General features: G+C 29.7%; 1 protein-coding gene and 1 pseudogene across 1 annotated transcript; one reads left to right on the forward strand and one right to left on the reverse strand.

Annotated features, from left to right (window-relative positions):
- Positions 1–29: 29 nt before the first annotated feature.
- On the forward strand, positions 30–7,716 carry LOC113363835 (annotated as a pseudogene).
- Positions 7,717–10,098: 2,382 nt separating this feature from the next.
- On the reverse strand, positions 10,099–23,302 carry LOC113363120 (cytochrome P450 9e2-like). The gene is made up of 9 exons (XM_026605603.1): positions 23,082–23,302; positions 21,854–22,017; positions 12,413–12,547; positions 12,143–12,345; positions 11,508–11,697; positions 11,222–11,446; positions 10,894–10,985; positions 10,450–10,618; positions 10,099–10,268 (listed from the first exon to the last, which is right to left on the reverse strand). The coding sequence occupies exons 1-9, from the start codon at positions 23,300–23,302 to the stop codon at positions 10,099–10,101; spliced, it is 1,569 nt and encodes a 522-aa protein (XP_026461388.1).
- Positions 23,303–23,504: the final 202 nt, after the last annotated feature.

The raw sequence follows: 23,504 nt of genomic DNA on the forward strand, positions 1-23,504 counted from the left end.
ATTATTGGATTTATTTGGTAAAATACAAGATGGGGTTTGTTACGAAGGCCTTCGGGATTTTATTCAGTCTGTAAGTAGTTATTATTTATTAATTATAAAAATTGTTATTAATATATTAATATTTAATGTTAATAATATTAATTTGTAATGACTCATCAAGACATGTAATCTAACGTTTTTTGAAAAAAAAAAGATTTTTTTGGCCTTCAATGTGAATAAACTTTTTGTAAAAACATAAATATTTAATTATATTAATAATAATGAACTTAATTATTTAACCCTCATTCGATCAATGCTTAATCCTCGCATAAGACGCGTTTTTAGTCCATTCTTTTCAAAATCGTCTTAACGGGGTTTTATTTAAAAGCGCAATATTCTCAGTAGCAAAACAAATCGACAATAATATTTATCTTTTACTTCATATATTTTTCTGTAAATTTGTAACGGTATTCATTATTTGCATAGGTAATTAAATTTTGACAATTAGCGCTAATGACAAAAATATATTAATTATTATCTCAAAAACAAATATTAGTGTTGTGAAAATAATGGTTTTGTTTCATGAAATACGTTTTTGATGATGTATAAGAATTTATATTTGTACGGAACCTTATTTATTTTATTTATTCGGAATATTTTAATATTTGCTTTTATGAGATGTGTCGATAAATTACAATGTTTAAATGTATATAAATGTGGACACATATATATATAAATGCATATAAATGTGTTAAACGGTTTATAAGTGTATATTAATGTGTATAAGTGTGCATAAATGTGTGTCGATGCATAAGTGTGTAAAACATTGTGCACACACTTACGTGTTTAAAAACACGTTTACACATTGCACATGTGTATACGTGCGATTAAATATGTATATGTGTGTAAAATTGTTTGAATTTGTACAAATGTGTTTTCATGTGTTTAAAATGTGCATAAATGTATGTACACACACTACACATGTGTATACGTGTGTTGAAATGTGTATATGTGTGTAAAATTGTTTGAATTTGTACAAATGTGTTTTCATGTGTTTTCATGTGTTTAAAATGTGTAGAGTGTATATAAATATGGAAAATGTTTTTAAATGTGTGTCAATGTGTATAAGTGTGCATAAATGTGTGTCGTTGTATAAGTGTGTATAAATGTGTGTAAAATTTGTAGATATGTGTATAAGTGTGTGTAAACGTATGTAAAATATGCATATGTGTATAAGTGGGTATAAATGTGTTAAAATATATACATATGTGTATAAAATTGTTTGAATTTATACAAATGTGTTTTCATGTGTTTAAAATGTGTAGAGTGTATATAAATATGTAAAATGTTTTTAAATGTGTATAAATGTACATAAGTGTGTATAATTGTGTATATAACTGTGTTTGAATATGTATAAAGACAATAAAGGTGTATAATATGTTTGAATATGTTTAAATGTGTACAAATGTGTTCAAATGTGCAGATGAATTTACAAATGATGTATTTGAATGTATAGTGTATATGTATACAAATGTGTATAAGTGTGCATAAAACTGTGTCGATTTTTAAGTGTGTATAAAATGTGTCTAAAATCTGTATATATGTGTATAAATCTGTTTAGAAGAGATGTACATATGTGTATAAAACTTGTTTGAATTTGTAATATTTTTATATGTCTAAATATGTTTAAAATGTGTAGTGTATATAAATGTGTAAAATGTTTTTAAATGTGTGTCAATGTCTATAAGTGTGTATAATTGTATATAAGTGTGTTTGAATGTGTATAAATGTATATTAGTGTGTTTGAATGTGTGTAAATGTATATAAGTGTGTATAAATGTATATAAGTGTGTATAGATGTATATAAGTGTGTTTGAATGTGTATAAAGACCATGAAGACGTAGAAATTTGTTTGATATGTATAAATGTGTGTATAAATGTAAAATGAGTACATATACATATTTATACATTTAGGTATAAATATGTCTGAATATGTATAAATGCGTATAAATGTGGGCAAATTTGTAGATTATTGTATAGATGATGTATTTGAATGTATAGTGTATACAAATGTATATAAGTGTGCATAAATGTGTGTCGATGTATATAAGTGTGTATAAAATGTGCACATGTGTATACGTGAGTTTATTACTATATAAAATGTGTACAAATGTGTGCAAATATATAGATGAATGTATATATGATGTATCTAATTGTATAAGTGTCTATAAATGTTTTATTTTGTATAAATGTTTAAAAATATAAATCTTTTTTTTCATACATTTCGGCATTTAATTTTGGCATTGTCAGTGAAAATGAAGAAATTAATAAATGTAATATACATAAGCAAGAACATACATTTTTATTTTTAAAAATGTGTCTTATAATATGCATTCTCTTAATTGTTTGTGATGTCATAAGATGAAAAAATTTGGATTCACTTAAAATCTTAAATTTTAAATTAATGTTCTAAAGTTAATGTTTTATATATTTTTATTAAAATTTGTTTATCTGATCATAAATAGAAATCAACATTGTTTATATTTTTGTAGAAGCTGCTTCTAGGTATACTTATCTCTTATCTTACTACTCCCTCATAAGACGCTTTTTGGGTTTGGCTTCTGGAAAATCGTTTTAATGTTGTTTTACTGTGTATATATATATATATATATATATATATATATATAATCTGTCAATGAATTGAAAATGGTGTTCAAGGCTGTCTAAGAAATTAACATCTCATTACAATAAAATTTTTGCAACGGATACTTTTCGTGCGATGCATTGTATATTTATTAGTTCATTATTATTAATAATGTAAACAATCATCTATACATTTATATATAAATATATATATATATATATATATATATATAATTTATAAATTAGCATTCATTAATTTTTAACACGTCTCTAAGCGCCTCTAACTATCTGCTAAAATCAATTTGCTAGTGCGAATTTTTAATAATTATTTATTTAATACATATTTATATATATATATATATATATATATATATATATATACAAGGCAGAAAATTCGTCGAATTAAGAAACTAAATTATTAACCAACGTTTCGACACTTGATATGCGTCTTTCATCTGGTTGTAATAAAAAAAAATATAATGTTCTCATAAAATAGTCAACTTTAAATCATTACCCAAAATAATTTTTTTTTAAGATTTTATTATTTTAGAACGAAAAAAATTAAAAATTGTGTATTACATTATTGTTTAAATTAACGCTGCTTTATTACATCAAATTTGTTTTAAAAAACCGAATTCCTCCGTATAGGAAAATGAAATATAAAAAAATGGTCCAAAAACTAAAAAATTTAAGGGTGGTCAATCCTCACCATTTAGGTGTTGATGATTCTCATCAGTCATATTTAAATTTCAAAAAAATTGTTTGACCGATTTGACTGACAAGAATCTTCACATCTATTTTTCTTAGCCCGACGGGGTCAGGGTTAGTCATCCTTAAGATTTTTTTTTAAATATTTGTATCATTTTTTTTTAGTTATATTTTTGTATAATTTATGTTTAAAAAGTATACTGTCGTAAATTTTCATTCTATTTCGTAAAAGTCATTTGTAGTCTCTTACATTTCACATTTATTTCGAAAACTAATCAATATTGGTATTTTGTAAACGTTTGTCACTGAGTTTTGATCAAATTTTTTTCTTAACTTATGGAAAAGCTAAAATTAACTCGAGCATTTTCAAAGCATTTATATGTGGCATGCTTGACTGTGGATAAACCATCTATTTAGTTTGTAACTGTCCCTTTTCACTCATATACTGATACATACTACTTTCACCATATACTGCTGATACATTCATTCATTCATTTTTTTATTCTAAATTTTCTAAAAAAAATTCTACATTTTAAATTCTAAAAATTGTCTAGAAATATATTTTATGGCTAAACAAGGTTTGCTGGGTCAGCTAGTATATATATATATATATATATATATATATATATCATACAATATTTTTATTCGATGAACTATTATCTATTTATATCTAATTTTGTAATATATTCCATACACGCCTGCAAAAAAATCTGGATATACGCATATATATTAAATATAATTATACTTGTATATATATATACATATTTATATATATATATGTATATATATATATATATGTACATATATATATATATCATTGTTTATTTATAAAGTTGATCTAACGTTAAATATTATTCACGATTAAATCTTCGCAAATATCATATATGCAAAAAAGTTTACTAATGCATCCGATGAGTAATGTATTCAAATCACTTTCAAATTATTACTCTCAATAAAAAAATATTTTTTGTTGAAATTTATTTAAACTTATGATTCAATGGAAATATACTTAAACTCGATTATTAGAATATTGAAATATGTTTATACGCATTTTAGAAATTTAAAATTATTAGAAGAAAATGTCTAATAATTTTAGATCAAAATGTCTTACAATCTTTTTTAAATATCTCCAATCGTGTCAGAATGTAATAAAATGTCTGCAAAAAATGTCTTAGAGTATTTAAAAATATCTTAAAATTTTTAAAAAAATCTTAAAATTTTTAAAAAAATCTTAAAAAGTTCAAGACGTCTCGAAATGAATCCTTAAATAACTTTTATTTATCAAAATATTCCAAATGTTTTAAAATGCGTTAAGTTGCCTAATTTGTTTTATGTTTGTTGCTATTAAAATTATTCAAAATCTCGTAAAATATCCTATAATATCTTTCAAGTATTAAAATATTTTAAATTTTAAAATAAATTCAGCTGAAACCAAATATCTTAACGTATTATGATCTCTTAAAATATCTTAAAATATCTCAAAATGTATTAAGATTCCTCAAATTATATTAATATGCCTCAAAATATCTTAAAATGTCCTAAAATGTCTCGAAATGTGTTATGACTTGTCCTATAAATGTTTTGAAATGTCTTATGACTTAAAAATGTCTCAATATGGCTTAAAACGCCTCAAAACGTCTTATAATGCCTTTAAACGCCCCAATATTTTAAAATTACTCAAATTGCTTTAAAATATATTTAAACTCTTTAAAATCTATTATTATGTTTCAATGTCTCCAAAATATTAAGTATTTAAGTAAATTATTAAATATTAATAATTAATTTATTAAATATTAATAAATTAAAGTCTTTCAAATTGGTTCAAAATGCATTGAATTTATCAAAGTGTAACAAATAATCTTAAAATATCTCAAAATATTTCAAAATGCACTAAAATGTCTGAATATATCACAAAATACCTCAAATAGTTAAAATATCTCAAAATATTCCAAACTGTGAATTACAATTCAATATTTTTATTCAAAATATTTCTTTTACCATTCCTCAGCCTCTTCGAGCAAGAAATAATGAGCTATGTGCCTACTCAGCAGACCCATTCAAGCACCCCTCAGGCCCTGACAGGTTCTCAAAGCGCCTCTAACCAGCAAGGAACCCATTCAAGTCCCAATCAGACCTCACAGTCGACCGTGTCGATCCAAAGAGGCCCCTGCAGAGGACCAGCACCTTACAGGAGAGACTTCGAGGCGAAATTGAGGGCTTTTTATAGGAAATTGGAGAGCAAGGGATACGGACAAGGACCTCATAAGTTGAAGTAAGGGATAATGGAATTAAAAGAATTGATGGGGAGCACTTTGTTGTTAGGCAATATTGTCTAAATGTCTAGACAATATTGCTAGACAATATTGTCTACTGTCTAGACAATGTTGTTAGACAACATTGTCTACTGTCTGCCAATATTGTCTACTCTCTGCCAATATTTTCTACTCTCTGCCAATATTGTCTGCAATATATATTGCAAATTATTTAATTGTGCACCAATCTGCCGAATGCATCAATAATATTAATCGATTGGTTTCAACAGAAACAATAAACAAATGTCCTTTACCCAGGTTGCACATCAGAAGATCCCGTCTCCTGGAGGACGCCTTCAGGCGAGTCATGTCCTGCGCCAAGAAGGACCTCCAAAAGGGTCGTCTGGCAGTTTTGTGGGATGGCGAAGAAGGGCTGGATTATGGAGGACCTTCCAGGGAATTTTTCTTCCTTCTCTCGAGGGAATTGTTCAACCCTTACTATGGTTTGTTCGAATATTCCGCCAATGATACTTACACTGTACAAGTATCACCAGCAAGCGCCTATGTAGATAATTGTCACGATTGGTAAGTGAGAGGTGCATAGATCATATTACAGAAAATGTGGTAAATAAATGGTTAATGCTTGGTGTTGTTTGCAGGTTTCGTTTTAGCGGCAGAGTTTTAGGCTTGGCCTTAGTGCACCAGTATCTTCTAGACGCCTTTTTCACCAGGCCGTTCTACAAGGCGCTCTTAAGGCTACCAGTAGCCTTGAGCGATTTAGGTAAATTGCAAAAACCTCACGATTTTTTAAATTTAATGATAATGATAATTTTCTATAAAAATTTAATTTTTCAGAATCCTTAGACAGTGAGTTCCACCAATCCTTACAGTGGATCCGGGAGAACGACCTGGGCCAAGGTGGAACTGGAGGTGCTCTTGAGTTGAATTTCTGTGTAACCGAAGAACTTCTTGGACGAGTCGTCGAAAGAGAGTTGAAACCTGGTGGTAAACACGTCCAAGTCACAGAAAAGAACAAAAAAGTCAGTATTGGACCAAGTACACATCCAATCATTACAATCCATCTAATCTATTAAATTTTTTCAGGAATATTTAGAAAGAATGGTGAGATGGAGACTGGAACGCGGTGTTGCTGAACAGACGGAATCTTTAGTTCGTGGATTTTATGAAGTTGTTGACGCCAGATTGGTTTCTGTTTTTGATGCCCGGGAACTGGAATTGGTCATTGCTGGTAAATAATTCAATAATACAAACTCACTTATTTTGTCCAGATACTTCACTTGTTTTTTTGGTCAAGGCGATATTTAGTTTGCTCATCAGTAGAGTTCTATAATTATGTGAATTATATTTATATAGGTACTGCAGAATTGATGTTCTGGATTGGCGGCAGAATACGGAATATAGAAGTGGATATCATGACGCACATCAGGTATATTTTAGACTAATAATAAGGTATAACATCAATGAAAAATATGAATTTCTTTAAGAATTAGTTCTAAAATTTTGAAATCATTTGTGAATGCTCACCATGCTGTCTAAGCCTAACACAAAGCTTTTCCACACATTTTTGCATAGGTTTAGGCATGCATGATAAGCCTTACTAAAAAAAAGGTTTTTAACTACTATATATTTAATATTTTTGCAAATGCTTGAAGATGTAATATTATATTGCCATTTGCCTCCTACTTTGTTTTCCTACAAAATTGTACATAAATTGTTTCTCCATCAGGTTATTTTATGGTTCTGGCAAGTCATCGAGGAACGTTTCACAAATGAGCAGAGATTAAGACTTTTACAATTTGTTACTGGAACCAGCAGTATACCTTATGAAGGATTTAGCTCATTGAGAGGCTCTACTGGCCCTAGAAGGTAATGGTCATATGTAAAAATATATTGTAATTATCATCAATAGGATAACTGGCATTAAAATAAAATATATATTTATATCTTTCCTTTACCGTTTAGGTTCTGTATAGAAAAGTGGGCAAACCAAACAGTTTACCCAGGGCTCACACTTGTTTCAATCGCTTGGACTGCCTCCTTATGCCACTCCAGAGGTTTGCATGAGAAACTGCTTTTGGCTGTTGAAGAGACCAATACTTTTGGAATTGAATAATTCAGATAAGATGATTAGATTAATTATAGATGATTTTATATGGAGAAGTTGGAAGGTGAGTTGTATTGCTGATTTTGCTGATGATGACATGAAACCAAAGTCTTGAAGTGGTAGTGGATGGTAATATAATATTATTTAATACATTTAGTAAAAGGCTATTTATATATAATATTTTATTTACAAATAACTTTTTTATCTCAAATTTAATGTCATCACTTGTTATACAGACTATATATAAATGTTAGGATGGTCCTTAATATGGCTATCTTCGAATTTTTTTGTTTCCAGAGACTCAAATGCTTCTGAATTTATGAAAAAAATATCTCTTAAAGTTTTAGCTCTTAATATTAACTTCAAAATAGTCTGCACTCCAACCAAAGTTTCTTGGTTCATCTTTATACATAAATACTTATTTTATAGAATATCAAAATTTTGTTGTACATTTTCTATTTATGATCAAAATAAGCAAATTCAATGTTATTCTCAAAATTTTGATTCACTTGTCACTAAGTTATATAATTCTAAAAAACAAATGGAATTTTACTCATTTTATTTCCATAAGAAACTTTGGTTGGAATGCAGACTATCTTATGGTTAATATTAAGAGCTAAAACTTTCACAGAATTTTTTTTGTATAATTTTGGAAGCATTTGAGCCCTTCGGAGCAAAAAATTTCGAAAATATCAATATTAAGGAGAACACCCTATATAATTAAGGCATAAAGATTATTCAGTCAAAAGATGATAAGTTTTCATATTATATTTATTTATAAATTTATATATTTATGCAATAATTACGAATATATTCCAAAGCATTTCTTTTTATATATTATATTTTATTCATAAATTATATATATAAAAATATTTTAATAAATTTAATTGTTCCTATTTTAACATAGAATTAAGGCGACTGATGATATTATTCAATATGTTATTAGATGAATGTAGGAAATATATTATTAGTATTATATATATATATATATATATATATATATATATTTAATGAAATACTAGATTTATTGTTTATTGCTAAAAGTAATGGCAACTAGATATTATATATAAATGTATACAATTTAATATTGTTTATTTATATTGATGTCTTTACTAAATGCTCAATAATATATAATATATACACAGGAAATATATAATATATATATATATATATAAATATTTAGGTTCAGCTATAATATATTTTTACATTTTGATCTACGCCATTGTTTATACTTGTCTGTATCTAATTATAATTATTCAACTCCCAGAATAAGAAGTTAATACTTTTGCCAGAAAATCAGATTTCTTAATTTTGTGAATTCTAGTCATTCTTAATCGTTTGACACCGATATTGAGAAAAGTATGTGTAACAAAATTTGACTTTTTGAAAGCCACTTGATATAAACTCGCATTGATTTGTTTTAAGAAAAGATCGATTGAGTCTTTATTTAATTAGAAAATGAGAGCAAACTTTTTTGTCTACCTCACAGGTTTCCAAACTTGTTTGTATTGTGGACTCCTTAAGGCTTTTCCATGGACCCCCTATTTAGCCAATATCGTGTATTTAATAAATTTCTCTTTCAATATTCAAATTTCAAGATTCAATACAAGTTTAGACATTAATTAATTGACTTTAAAATGATAATAAAAAAAATAGCAAGGTGTATTGTGATCTACTATTGTGGATGTCTAATATTTCTTTTCGCTGATGTGAGCCCCTTAAAAGTTTTCATAGACTACTTTGAAAATCACTGGTCTACATGAATAAAAAGACCAAATTTTAAATAAATTTGCAAACTTAATTTTTATCCATTTAATGGATTATTTTTACAAATCAAAAGTATGTGTAACTTGCCTTAAGTCAAAATACCACTTATACCTATATATTTTTAATAACTGTAAAACATATTCTTACGAGAAAGCTTTGATTAGATTAGGTTCGACATGGCAAGCACTCATGATTTTTTTTGGAAAATACAAGTAAATTTATAAAGTTTATTTTAAATATTTAAATAAATAAAATGTATTAAAGCTGAACCTTTATAATCGCAAAAATATAATAATATAATTGTTAAGTCATAAATATTTATTAACGCAAACATTTATGTTCTAGTCAAGGTTTAAAATAATTTTTATATAAACGAATTTAGAAATAACTATTAGCTAAATATTTATACAACATATTATATATATATATATATATATAGATATATAATAACAATAAAAAATATTCAAACCTATTAAAATCTTTTCTTAAACATTTTTATATTTAAAAATATACATCTTGGTTATCTATTTTAAAAAATATTATAAAATATTATAAAAATAGTTAAAAAACAATTAACAACAATTTCCATTAATTATCATTATTATTTTAGCTATTCAACAACTATTATTTTTTCCTTGGTTCCACATCAACCCAAACTCCATTGGCAGGAACCAGGTCAAAGTCTCTCTTTGACAACTTCAAAGGATACTCAGTCTTCAGGCAGGTTCTAAAATTGAATGAACTCAGGATGATGAAGAGCATTGCTTTGGTTTCCATCAGGGCAAACCTTGATCCTGAAAAAGAAAAACCTAGATGACTGATGATAAGCTAAGAGGTGGGTTTTGTTTAAATATTTTTAAGAATATTATAAGTTTCTTTGTTTTTTTTTTAGCGTTGATACTCTTCCAATATAAAGTAACATGTGTTATGTAATATTAACATTAATGTTACAGAACAAAAAAATTTATTTCTTACCTATACAATTTCTGGGGCCAACCCCAAAAGGCATATAAGTAAAAGGTTGTATATTCTTCTTGTTTTCATCGTTGAAACGTTCAGGGTCGAATCTTTCTGGATCAGGAAAATATTTTTGGTCTCTGTGAATGTGGTAAACTGGGAAAAGGACACCTTCGCCCCTTTTGACCTTTAGAAATAAGAAAATTGATTAAGAGGAAAACAAATGAATTCTTTTTTGTGATTTGTTAATTTCTATTGCTTTTTTGTGAATATACCAATTTGTAGGTTTTGTGTTATTGGACACTTTAGTAAATATTTTAATTTGGAACAATTTGCTGATTACAAATAATAACTCTGTAAATAAATGCACAAACGATTTTAAAACAAGTAATAACTCTGTAAATAAATGCACAAACGATTTTAAAACTTTGGATAGTACAGTGGGTTAATTTATATACTCACCGTGTATTTTCTGCCAATGTTATCTTCGATTTCGTAGTCTTTTAAACATATTCTGTCCAGGAAGACTACAGGTGGCCATTTCCTTAAAGTTTCTACAAAAACAATGAAAAATATTAGTGTTCAAATTGTTATTTTCGTATCGCGTGAAGCATTGCACCAATTAAAATGAGATTTAGGTGCAATAGAAAAAAAATTAATACATAGCGTTGTTACAAGAAAAAGCTTGTAGATAATTTAATTCTCTAAATTCTGCCGAAAACTGCTTGCAATTATCTTGACGCGTTCAAAAGTTACGACCAAAAATGTCCATTATCCTTGATCCACTTACCAGATATCACCATATCCATATACGTAGCCTTTGCTAACTTTTCGTACGTCAAGCCTTCATCACCATCAGCATTAAAAATACTGTCGATTTCCTCTTGCAAACATTCTTGTACTTCTGGATTCAACGCCAATTCGTAAGCCAAAAACATCAACAACGTTGACGTCGTGTCAAAACCAGCTATGAGGAAAATCAAGGCTTGTGCTGTCAATTCATCGTCGGACCAATCTGGTAAAAATAGAATAAACTGGTTAAAAGGACAAAATATGGTCAAATTTAAGGTTGTTACCTCTTTTGGCACTGGTCGAATCGCTTTTGGCATTATCTTCGTCCCTTAAAGTTCCTTTTCGTGCTTGCATCAACAAATGGATCATGTCTGGTCTGGAGATTTTTTGTAGTTCTCGTGTAGACATTGTGTCGTGTACCAGACTGCGGAAGAATCTCATGGTTTGTTTGTCCAGGAAGTTGATGTTTAAAGCCTAAGGGGAAAAGCAAAGAGAGTTGAATACCAAAACTTAAAAAAAATTAGTGATGAAAAATGTGCACGTTTTGTCTTGAATTTTTATGGTTGATGTGTTTTGGTAGATGGTATTATTCTGGTCTTATCAATGGGGATAGATTGTTTGAGTAAGTTCAAGCCTAAAATTGCATTGTGACGTTGGTCAATACAACCAAATGGATTTTCCAAGAACATCCTTGCCAAAATAAGATATCTCTACCTTTCAAGCTGATTTTCATCTTTTACTCCTAAGATTATTTTTGAGTAAGTTCAAGCCTAAAATTGCATTGTGACGTTGATCAATACAACCAAATGGATTTTCCAAGAACATCCTTGCCAAAATAAGATATCTCTACCTTTCAAGCTGATTTGCATCTTTTTCTCCTAAGATTATCTTGTATCATATATCCTTTCTACCAACTCACCCTCATAAGAGATGGTGCCAAATTGAAGCCCAAGAACCTCAACAGGGCATCCAGACCTCCAAACCCAGTAACTTTCTTCCCGAATTTATAAAATTCGTTTTCAGGATTCCTCAAAGAATCCACTTCCAGACCAAAAGCACAACTGGCAATCACATCATTTGCATATTTTGTGAACAGGCTCTTCATTTCCAAAGTTACGGAGCCTGAAAAAAAGAAGAATAATCAAGGGAATTGATGAGGTAGGGCAAGATATATATGTATAGGTGGTACCATTTTTTGTTGTTTCTTTTTTTAAATGCAGAGCCATTTGTTGGGCAGATTTTAACACTAGTTGGAACATGTTTCGCATTTTGCTGCCTGTGAATGCTGGACTGAGGGTTGAGCGCATGTCTCGCCATTTTTGACCTGAAAATAGACAAGAAAAGGAATTTTATTAACTTCACCATCGAAAAAAGAACTACAAACTTTTACATGTTTTCTGAAAATCCGATTTGCTAATTAACTTTTCATAGGAGAGGATTGTGGTTTTGCCAGAAAATCCGGTTTGCTGATTTTATTAAAATTTGAAAAAAGTATATGTATGTTTATCTATATGTGAGCCGATTTTTGACCTTTCGTCGATGATTTCTCAAACCCGCAGAACCAATTTTCAAAATTTAAATTTCAATTGATGTAACTATATAAGGACTCGTATTGATTACTTTTGTACAACGATCAGCACAGCCGTTTCTAAATTGTTAGCGGAAAAGTGCAAACACTTTTTTTGCATATTTTTGCAAAAAAATCTGAACTGATTTGAAAAACTCAGAAAGACTGTTTACAAGGTTGTAGTTCGGATTCATGCTGATTGATTCTTGGTAAAGATCAGCCTGGCCGTTTCTTCGTAATTAACTGTTACATATTTTGTTCACGTTTTAGGGAGCACGGATCAACCGATTTGAATGGTTCAAGAATCATTCCATTCCTGCTGACAGGACGATGTGCTGATCAGTTTTTCACTAAGGCAGGTCCAGCCATTTCGGAGATACGGAGCAAAGAGTGCAGAAAATAGAAATCGAGTTTTTGAGAGAACGGAGCATCCGATTTGAATGATCCAAAAAACATTCAATTCGGAATGACGGGGAGAAATGGTGATTAGTTATTGGCAAAGGCAGGTGTAGCCGTTTCGGAGAAACCGAGGTAAATGATCAAAAAATTGCTGCTTTTGAGATAAATAAGCTTGAGATTTGAATGATTCAAAAAAAACTTTTTGCTTGTGCTGACGAAACAATTGCTTTTGGAAAAAAAATATTTCAAATTATTTTGTATATCGAACATAATTCAGATTTTAATTTTAATTCTGGCTAAAGTTCTAAAGCTCACTTATATACTTTAAATAAATAATTTTAACTTTGCAATTCAGTTTATATAATTCTTATAAATATTAGACAATGTTACAGTATTTATAATAATCTATTTGAAAACATTTAATATTTCTCGAACATTTCGATACGGTACGGGAAGTTCCAGCAATTTGCCTTAAGGCACAATGCCATACATACACCACTGACTACTTTTAAATTCGATTGATATGTTTACTTTTCTGTAAACATATATAAGTTACAGTATTTATAATAATCTATTTGAAAACATTTAATATTCCTCGTATATTGAGAAGTTCCAGCAATTTGCCTTAAGGCACGATGCCATACACCACCAGTTTGCATTGAAAATGCTAATTACATCTAATTCAATTCAAATTTCGCGCTTTTGAATTTGAATTTCAAAATGGCGCGCGGTTGCCTTACGTCACGCCATAAGCGATGTGAAGTTTGACACTTACAGCCACCTATTATTTCTTCTATGGTAACACTTTTTCAACTTGTACTTACATTATCTCATCTGTCAACACCAAACTTAATTCATTTTATGTTTTATTTTAAAACTGACAGTTCAACCGCCTTTTAAGTTGTTTTAATAATTATTTATTATTATTTTGTGTTTTATAATAGTCAGAATTTGTTTTACAAAAGCGTTATATGGATACTAGTGACGAAGAAGATGTTTGTATGGGCCCTATATCGTTGAACGATATTAGAAAAGCACTTGGAGTTATGGAAAATTATAAGTGAGTAGTAATAAATAAGTGTATATTTTTTAAAATCTTATAATAAATTATAAGTTTGATTTATAATAAATCACGAGCAATCCTCTGGGCTTGTTAGTTTGGTATAAAGACTACACTTGTGACATTTTTGACAATTTGAAACATTTGCAGACAAATCTACAACAATTTCAGACAACCCTACATTTTCAGGCAATCCTGCAACAATTTCAGTCAATTTACAAGATTTTCAGACAATTTACAATATTTTTATACAATCTTTAACAATTTCAGACTATCTACAATAATATCAGATAATTAATAGTATTTTCTCACAATCTAGAATTATGCGAGACAATTTACAAGATTATCAGACAATGCTACTTCGATTCAAGACAGTCTAAAGTATTTTCAGGCTATACAAGATTTTCAGATAATCTACAACATTTTATACAATCTTTAACAATTTCTGACTATCTACTTTGATATCGATATAATTTATAATGTTTTCGGACAATCTAGAATTCTTTGAGACAATTTACAAGATTATCAGGCAATGCTACAACAATTTAAGACAATCTAAAGTATTTTCAGACAATTTGCAATGATTTTAGACAATACTACAAGATTCTCAGATAATAAACCTACAATGATTTCAAATAAAGATTTTCAGAAATCCCACAACGTTTACAAGGTTGCCAGATAAGCTATAGCATTTTCAGATGATCTATAATAATTTCAGACAGTTTTACAACTATCTCAGACAATTTACAATATTTTCTGACAATCTTTAATTATTTCAGACAATCCTACAATGATTTCAGATAATTTTCAACAACTTTTTCAGGCAATCTTACATTTTCAAATAATCCTACAATGTTTTCAAGCAATGCACATGATTTAAAGCAATTTCAGATAATCTGCAACATTTAAAAGTAATGTACTACAATGACTCTAGACAATTTTACAAGATTCTCAGACAATTCTACAATGATAATATTCTCATTATAATTTACAATGATTCCAAACTATATACAATTGTTTCAGACAATTTGCGAGATGTTCAGAAATCTTACAACGATTTCAGACAATCTACAACAAAGATTTTCAGACAATTTACAATATTTTCTTGCAATCTTCAATTATTTCAGACAATCCTGCAATGCTTTCAGATATTCCAACAACATTTTCAGGCATTCTTACATTTTCAGATAATCTTATAATATTTTCAAATTATTTATAAGATTATCAGACAATCTGTAACATTTAAAAGTAATCTTCAATGATTTCAAACAATCCACCATGATTTCAGATAACCGTACAACAATTTCAGACAATCCTGCAATATTTCAGATAATTTACATTTTTATACAATCCTACAACAATTTGAGACAATCCTACATTTCATACGATCCTACAATATTATCATACAATTTACAAGATTTTCAGCAATCTATAAGATAATCTCACAAAGATTTAAAATAATTTACATTTTAAGATAATCTATAACAGTGATCAAAGTATATACGTTAATATTATTACTGCAATTGGGTTATAAAAGAACAATCATTTTAGAAAAGATAAACCGGTTACCAGTGTCACGGGAGCTACAAAAATGTCCAGCAGATTTGGAGAAGATGATTTACACAATAATCAATTTGGAAATAAGTCTTCGGAGGTTTTATTATTGACTAAACAAGATTCAACTGAAGATTTAAACCTTGTCAGGCAATCTTTGCCAGGAAATTTTGGTGAAAAGGTTGATGAAGATTTAAATGAAGGTGTCAGGAAATCTTTACTAGGTTTGTCCATAGAAAACCCAGCAAATTTTAATCATATTGATAGTAGTTTAGAAGAAATTAATGAAGATTTAAATGCTGTTAGAAAATCTTTGTTAAATTCATCCAAAGAAAATATAGAAATTTTCGATTTGGAAGATAGTTCAGAAAAATGTGATGATGATCACAGAAATGTTGTCAGAAAATCTTTACTTAATTTGTCTGTAGAAAACACAGAAAATTTTGGGTCAGAAAAAGTTGATGAAAATTCTGTCAAAAAATCTTTACTTAATTTGTCCATAGAAAACACCCATGAGGTGATTTCTATAAATAGTAGTTCAGACTCTATTGATGAAGATGCTAAATCAATTGCAGAGGCAGATTCATTTAACAATTCCAGGGACTCAGATGTTGTCCTTCTAGAAGAATCAACAGACTCATTTATTTTATGCAAAGACATTCCTGCACCAAAAGATGAAAGCAAACAAAAACCTGATCTTTGTTCTACAAAGCATTGGAACGGTCTCGTGAACAATTTATCAGATAAATTCAATATCTTTGATCAGACTGCACCAGAATATTTACATCAAACTGCTATAGATGATACAATAGTTCCAAAAATACGTGTTAAAAGCAATGCTTTCAATTTGACTGGTTTTGGGATACTTGAAATGCAGGATGAAAGTTTGGCTAATTTTGAAGAATTGGAACGCATGGTGCAGTCACCATTGAAAGCAAGTCCTCAGAAAAAACCTCAAATGCCTGTAATTGCTGATGGTGGGTCTTCTGATAGCTGTGCAACGTCTATTTATGAAACTGCTCAGCAATCTAGTGCAGATTCTTTTGATTTTCAGTCAGCAAGAGATGTTACTAATCAAAATTCATCTGATGATACAAATCATTCAATTGATTTATCTGATGGTCAAGACTTATTGGGTGAAAATATACTGGATTCATTCTTAGACTCAACTACTTTACATGATTTAACAGACCATATGGGTAATAATTCACACCAGAAGTTGGGTGGAGCAGTATCTGTAGCCTCACCTAGTGTTGTAACAGACTATCCAAATGATTCTTTAGAATTTGATAATACGTTTGATGAAATGCAGTATCTTATGAAACTGAACACAAAACCTGTAACACCTTCAACGCCTATAAACAATAAAAGTATCAATAAAACCTTAACTCCAAAAGCTCCTGCATCCAATCCTTACCCAAAATTTTCTCCAATCACTCCTACTAGTGATATTTCTTCCAAAACCATAACTCCAACATCCTTGTTACCTGTTGGACGCCCCAAAAAAGTATTTTATCCAATACCAAAAACGAATTTGGAGTTGGAGGCTGAGTTTAGGGTCCCCAACTTACCTTGCAAAAAAGTGCAAAGCCCCAGGAATAATTTTGGTCATATAGTCAGTCCCATTGGATTATACATTAAGAACAGTCCAAAGGTGCCACTTATTGGAAACTACACACCAGTCAAGACCAGTGTTTGCAAGACACCAAAAGTACACCAAGTGGATCAAAATAAACAACAAAAAGAAAACATAGATTCAAACACTAGTCTTTTACTACCAGCAACAGCGTACAAAAGTTCTGCATACACTGCTCTGAGCACTGCTAAACAATCACCCACCATTCCTGCTTCGATAAATAAATATAACAAGGCAAACAAATTAATTGCTACGCCTGAGCAACATGTTATATCACATGAGAAGAGGATTAAGCATACCAAATTGCCAAGATTGATTTCATCAACTAACAATAAGACACAAGATAGTTTTGCAGATTTATCTGTTAGTTCTGCAGAAGTATCAGTGTGCGTTAAGAAGACTCCAGTGCGTACCGCAACTGTCTTAGGGAAGAAATTGTAGAAGTAGAAGATTAAATAAGTTAGTTAAGAAAAATATATGATATGGCTGCTACTTTTATTTCTTGTCTTTATTAAAATAATAAAATATATATACCATAAACTTTCTAGTATCTTTTGATTACATCCATATTAAGGAACACCCTAATGTATTTATATGTATTCAGTTGGTTCTTAATATGGATTTTTAGAATTTCTTATATATATATATATATTCATATATATTAGAATAGTCCTTAATATGGATATTCTAGAATCATGAAATGTTTTTGTGTCAATTCTTCGATTCCAAATTCAATAAATTTTGAGAACAGGCACAAGAACATTATGGAAAGTTGTAATTTTACTATGTATATATAAAATATATAGATCATATATATAAACTTTGGAATAATAAATGATTAGATTTTTATAGAAGCATTTTATAATCCTTTTTTTTAACTAACTTTTCAGAGTGAACGAGTTATAGCAGAAAGCTGTAATTCTAGTATGTTATTTCATGAAGTATAAAAAATTGACTAATTATTTAAAAATGTATGCATCACATATGATTTTTCTAATATTTAATGATTAGATAATATGTGCTTCTCTATGGAAGTTTCATCAAAATTATTGTTTGAAAATGTTAATGAAACTTCGCTGTACTGATGAACTAAAATATTATAGGCCTATGAAAAGTGGTTTAATTATAAACATTTATTAGGGCAGTATTGCCAATATATTTATGTGTGTTTGTGGTTTCTAATATGGAAGTTTTTGCTTCCAAGGGCTCAAATGCTTCCAAAATGATAAAAAGAATTATCTGAAAATTTTAACTCTTAATATTAACTTTAAGATAGTCTGCACTTCAAATGAAGTTTCTTATAGAAATAGCATTGGGTAAAACTATTTGTTTTTTTAAATTTTATAAGTTAGCTTAGTTGTATTTGCTTAAGCAAATTTTTATTTATGATCAAAATAATTATTTTGATCATATATAAAAATTTACAACAGAAACGTAATATATTAATATATTAAATATTAAATCAAATAACATTTTAAGAAATAAGTATTCACTTAAGAAGAATCGAGAAACTTTGGTTGGAGTGCGAACTATCTTTAAGTTAATATTAAGACCTAAAACTTTCAGAGAATTGTTTTTTGTCAATTTGGAAGCATTTGAGCCCCAGGAAGCAAGGAAATTCGTAAATATCTACATTCAATACATATGCTATACACTTGTGGGAACCTTCTTTTTAGTTTCTGTCTGAATTTAGTTTGCTCGTTAGTAAAGTCCATTTGTAACGTGCATGCTTTAAGTAAAATATCCAAGTACTTGTTATAAAATAACATAAAGCACTATAAAATAATATTATTTACATATATTTCAACTTGTTTTAAGGCAAAATGCCACTTACACATAGAGTTTTGTTCGTAACAATAAATTTAATGAAATATATTTGTAATAAAAAATATTGAAGTAACGCTTACTATGCATTGCCAAACCTAACAATAAATAAAAATGTATGAGAAAGCTTTGTGTTAGGTTCGGTCGACATGGCAAGCACTTGTGATTTTTTTAAGATATATATATATATATATATATATATATATATATATATATATACATAGCTGGGCATTAACTCGTTAATCCGTTAATCGGTAATTAACGAAGTTAACATTTTGATTAACGGATTAACTTTTAAGTTAACTTTTGAAAATGTTAACGGACACGTTAACTTCCGTTAAAATGCCAGAAGTCCGTTAATCGTTAATCCAATGCCCAGGACCGTGCCTGGCCAGCGTGCAGTGCGTGCACCGCACGCAGGCGGCCGCCTTTTGAGACGGCCGAGGGGCGGCCAAATGAAAAAAAGAACAAATTCAAAGACGGCCATAACAAAAAATGGTCGAAATAAATAGCTGTTGCATTAAAAGTCTACTGAATTAAAAGGCGGCCAAATTAAAAGACTGTTGGATTAAGAGGCGGCCAAGCTCAAAGTCCGCTGAACTCATTCGCTGCCGTAAAGTCCGCTGTATATATCTAAAAGACCAAAATTACCGTAGTAAAAATCAGCCAAAGGCGGCCCTATTGAATGCGACTCTGTTTCTAAATAATTTAAAAGTTATAAACTTGGTGTAAGTGGCAACTTTGCCTAAATCAAGTTGCATGAAGTATCCAACATGTGTTAATAATCGACTTAACAATGAAAATATATTAATTCATGAGTACATTGCAATGTGAAAAACTATCGCAGATTATTCAATTTTGTACAAATTTTCTAAAAATATTAGTTATGTTTTATAAATAGTTTAAAAATTATATATTATTGAACAAGAAAGAAACTGTAGTAAATTAAAAACAAGATCCAAATTTCCAAAGCAATTTGTTAATCAATAACTGAAAAACGACTCGTCGATTATTGACAAAATTTAATCAGCAAGATTCTCAAATGGAAAACGTTTGTAATGGTTTTTGAATTTTTAAAATCAATTCACTAATTAAAAATTTGAGACTTTTTTGAAAATTCTAAAGGCAAAACTAAGCAGCACGAGTGCTTATCGAATTTACGAATTTTGACGATTTTTCAAATGGGATTGTGCATTTTTGAGAAAAGGTCCACTAAAGATGAAATTTTGACTCACGTAAAAAAGCGCCGCTCATTTTTGCAATCTTTGATAGTACATATTTTAAAAATTAAAATGACTTAATGTGGGTCGAAATATTTAGTTATCTTAGAGACCATGATCACTATCGCCAAAAAAGTTTTATAAATATCATCGCAAAGCAATATTCACCAATTAAACACGAAGAAACGAACCGACCGATCTCTTAGAAGTAATCAGCACGATTCCTAAATGATATCTTTCAAACAGTTCCTGAATTTTTAAAATCGATGCAGAATTTTTGGCTAAAACGTGTACAATAAATTTTATATTTTTCTGTTGATTAGAAACAGCTTGGCCGATCGTCGTACAAAACTGACAGGCGCTAGTCATTATCTAGTTACATCAAATGACTTTTAAACTTTTGAATTGGATTTAACCGTTTTTGAGAAAACGTTGCCGAAAATCCAAAATCGGCTTTCAAACGATTCAGAATGACTTAAAATGTCGGGAAAACTTGAAAATTGTCGAGAAGACGATTTTTTTCGTGAGAACATATTGGCTCGCACGCAGGCGGCCACATACCCAGGCACGGCCCTGCCAATTATTACTATTTACCGCACGGTACAGCTTTAGCCAATGCCTTATTAAATGACATAGAGAAAAGATTTGGACCACTCGTGAATGATGAACAGTGCCAACATGTTCAAAAGACTTGTTCAACGATGCTGCATTCCTCGGGGAACAGATATTCATAAATCAATTTATTAAATACAATACTGCTATACCCTCAAGCGCTGCAGTTGAACGTTTGTTTTCCACGGGTAAAGACATTTTGACACCAAAACGAACCTCGCTTTCAGACGAGAACTTCAACATGTTAATGCTCATGAAGGGGAATATGCACCTTATGCCCGATGCTTAACCCGTCGCGCGTTTCCTATTTTTCGCAAAAAAACTCTTTTCCTTTATTTAGAAAAAAATTCTTGTAAAAACAATATGCAATCATAAAAACAGAAAGTTGACCAATAGCGTTATTATCACGGTGTGTGCATAAAGCGCGTCGCGCCATTAAGGGGTTGAATTACACATTTGAATTATACAAGTATTTTGTTTTATTCATAACCTGTTAACTTCCAGAACCTAAACCAATAAGTTTTTTAAGTTCACTAACGCAACAATATAAAAATGTAATTTTACACATATTAACGGATTAACGATTAACGTTAACTTGCGTTAATTATTCCGAAATGTAACGCTTTAACGTTTAACGAAGCTAACTTTTTTTGTAGCGGATTAACGATTAACGAAGTTAACTTTTTGATTAACGGTGCCCAGCTATGTATATATATTTATTATATATATATATATATATATATATATATAACAATTACCTCTCATTACGATCATCATATTGCCCAAAAGTGGGTCCGTGGTCTCGTCGATGAAAAAATTATGGTCCACAAAATGATCAAAATCTTTCACGCCCATTTGCCTGACCAGCTCTGGATCTCGTATCAGCAATACAGGTTTTAAAACTTCGTAGAAACCTGAAAATCTAAAAAAATAGGTGTAAGTGGTATTTTGCCTTAGAATAAGTTGCATCATGATCTTCTCGGAATGTGTAAGTAATAAATCCATATATCAATTTATGAGGTGTTTATAGGTATACCAAATTGCTGTAGATACTTATACTGCGAGAAACAATTGCAGATTATTCAAAATGGACAAATTTTTTAAACGTGTTAGCTTTTTTCGATATTTTTGAAAAATCAACACAATTCTAAAAGTGCGGCCGATTAATACAAACTTTAATTTAATTTTTGTAATTAAAGCACTTTTCGTAGGCCTCTTATATTTTAGTACGTCTAGTGAGACCAGCAATTTTATTGTCAAACAACGGTTTATCAAATTAACCATTAACCAATTACGTAGAAACGTCTTCACCGATCTTTGCCAAAAAGTAATCAGCACGATTTCCAACCAATATCTTTCGATTATTTTTTGAACTTTCAGTTTTGGTTCAGATTTTTTTTTGTTAAAACGTAGACTATTGTTCACATTTGTACTTTTCTGCTAGTTGTAAAAAACGGCTTGTCTTGTCTTGAAAAACGAACCATGCCGAGTGCTTATCGAGTTACATCAAATGGGTTTAAAATTTTGGAAATCGGTGCAGCCATTTTTTTGATAAAACGCCGAGGAAAGGTCAAATATCGACTCACATAGTTTTTCCAAATTTGGTATCAAAGGATTCAGAATGACTAGCAAGACGGATTTATATTACAAAAACATGGACAAGAAAATTTTGCACTTTACTGCTAATTCTATAAAAACTGCTTGGCCGATTGTCTCGAAAATCTGGCTAATGCCAGATGCTTATTGAGTTAAATCAAATGTTTTAAAAATTTTGAAATTGGTGCAGCTATTTTTTGAGAAAACGGCGACGAGGTCAAAAATCGACTCACATGTACACAAACATAGTTTTTCCATATTTAGTATCAAACTATTAGGAACTACTTCAAAGGCCAAGTTGGATTTTTACGTGACAACATAAACTTCTCACTATTTCCAATTTCAGGTAATATAACTTTTACCCAACCTTCATAATGTCTTTTATCTCACCTGCTATCAGGAAAATTCTCATAAGCTCTTCCATAGGTATAAATCTGATTTTCCAACTGGAAAAAGTTTCTCCAGGTGCTTCCAAGGATCGGGACAGGTTTCAGGTACGGAACTATCGTCTTGGAGAATCTTCTTTGGGATTTTGTGACTCGCCAATAGACCAGGATCAATAGAATCCCGCCTAGAATTATGTAATCGGATTGGTTTATGGATAGATCCATGATCTGGAATATAAAACTAGGTGTCAGTGGTATTTTGTCTTGAGGTAAGTTGCATGAACTTTATAATCGACTTAATAAGATTAATCTATAAATTTGTGAGTGGTTATAATATTATAAATTTTTGCAAATTATTCATTTTTGAACAAATTTGTTAAACATACAAATATTTGCCGAATAGTTTCAATTCTATGAGTGCTTGCTA

The sequence above is a fragment of the Ctenocephalides felis genome, unplaced genomic scaffold (assembly GCF_003426905.1).
Source record: "Ctenocephalides felis isolate EL2017-DRISC unplaced genomic scaffold, ASM342690v1 CF-g0.4_SCAFFOLD_00845, whole genome shotgun sequence".
Taxonomy (NCBI): Eukaryota; Metazoa; Arthropoda; class Insecta; order Siphonaptera; family Pulicidae; genus Ctenocephalides; species Ctenocephalides felis.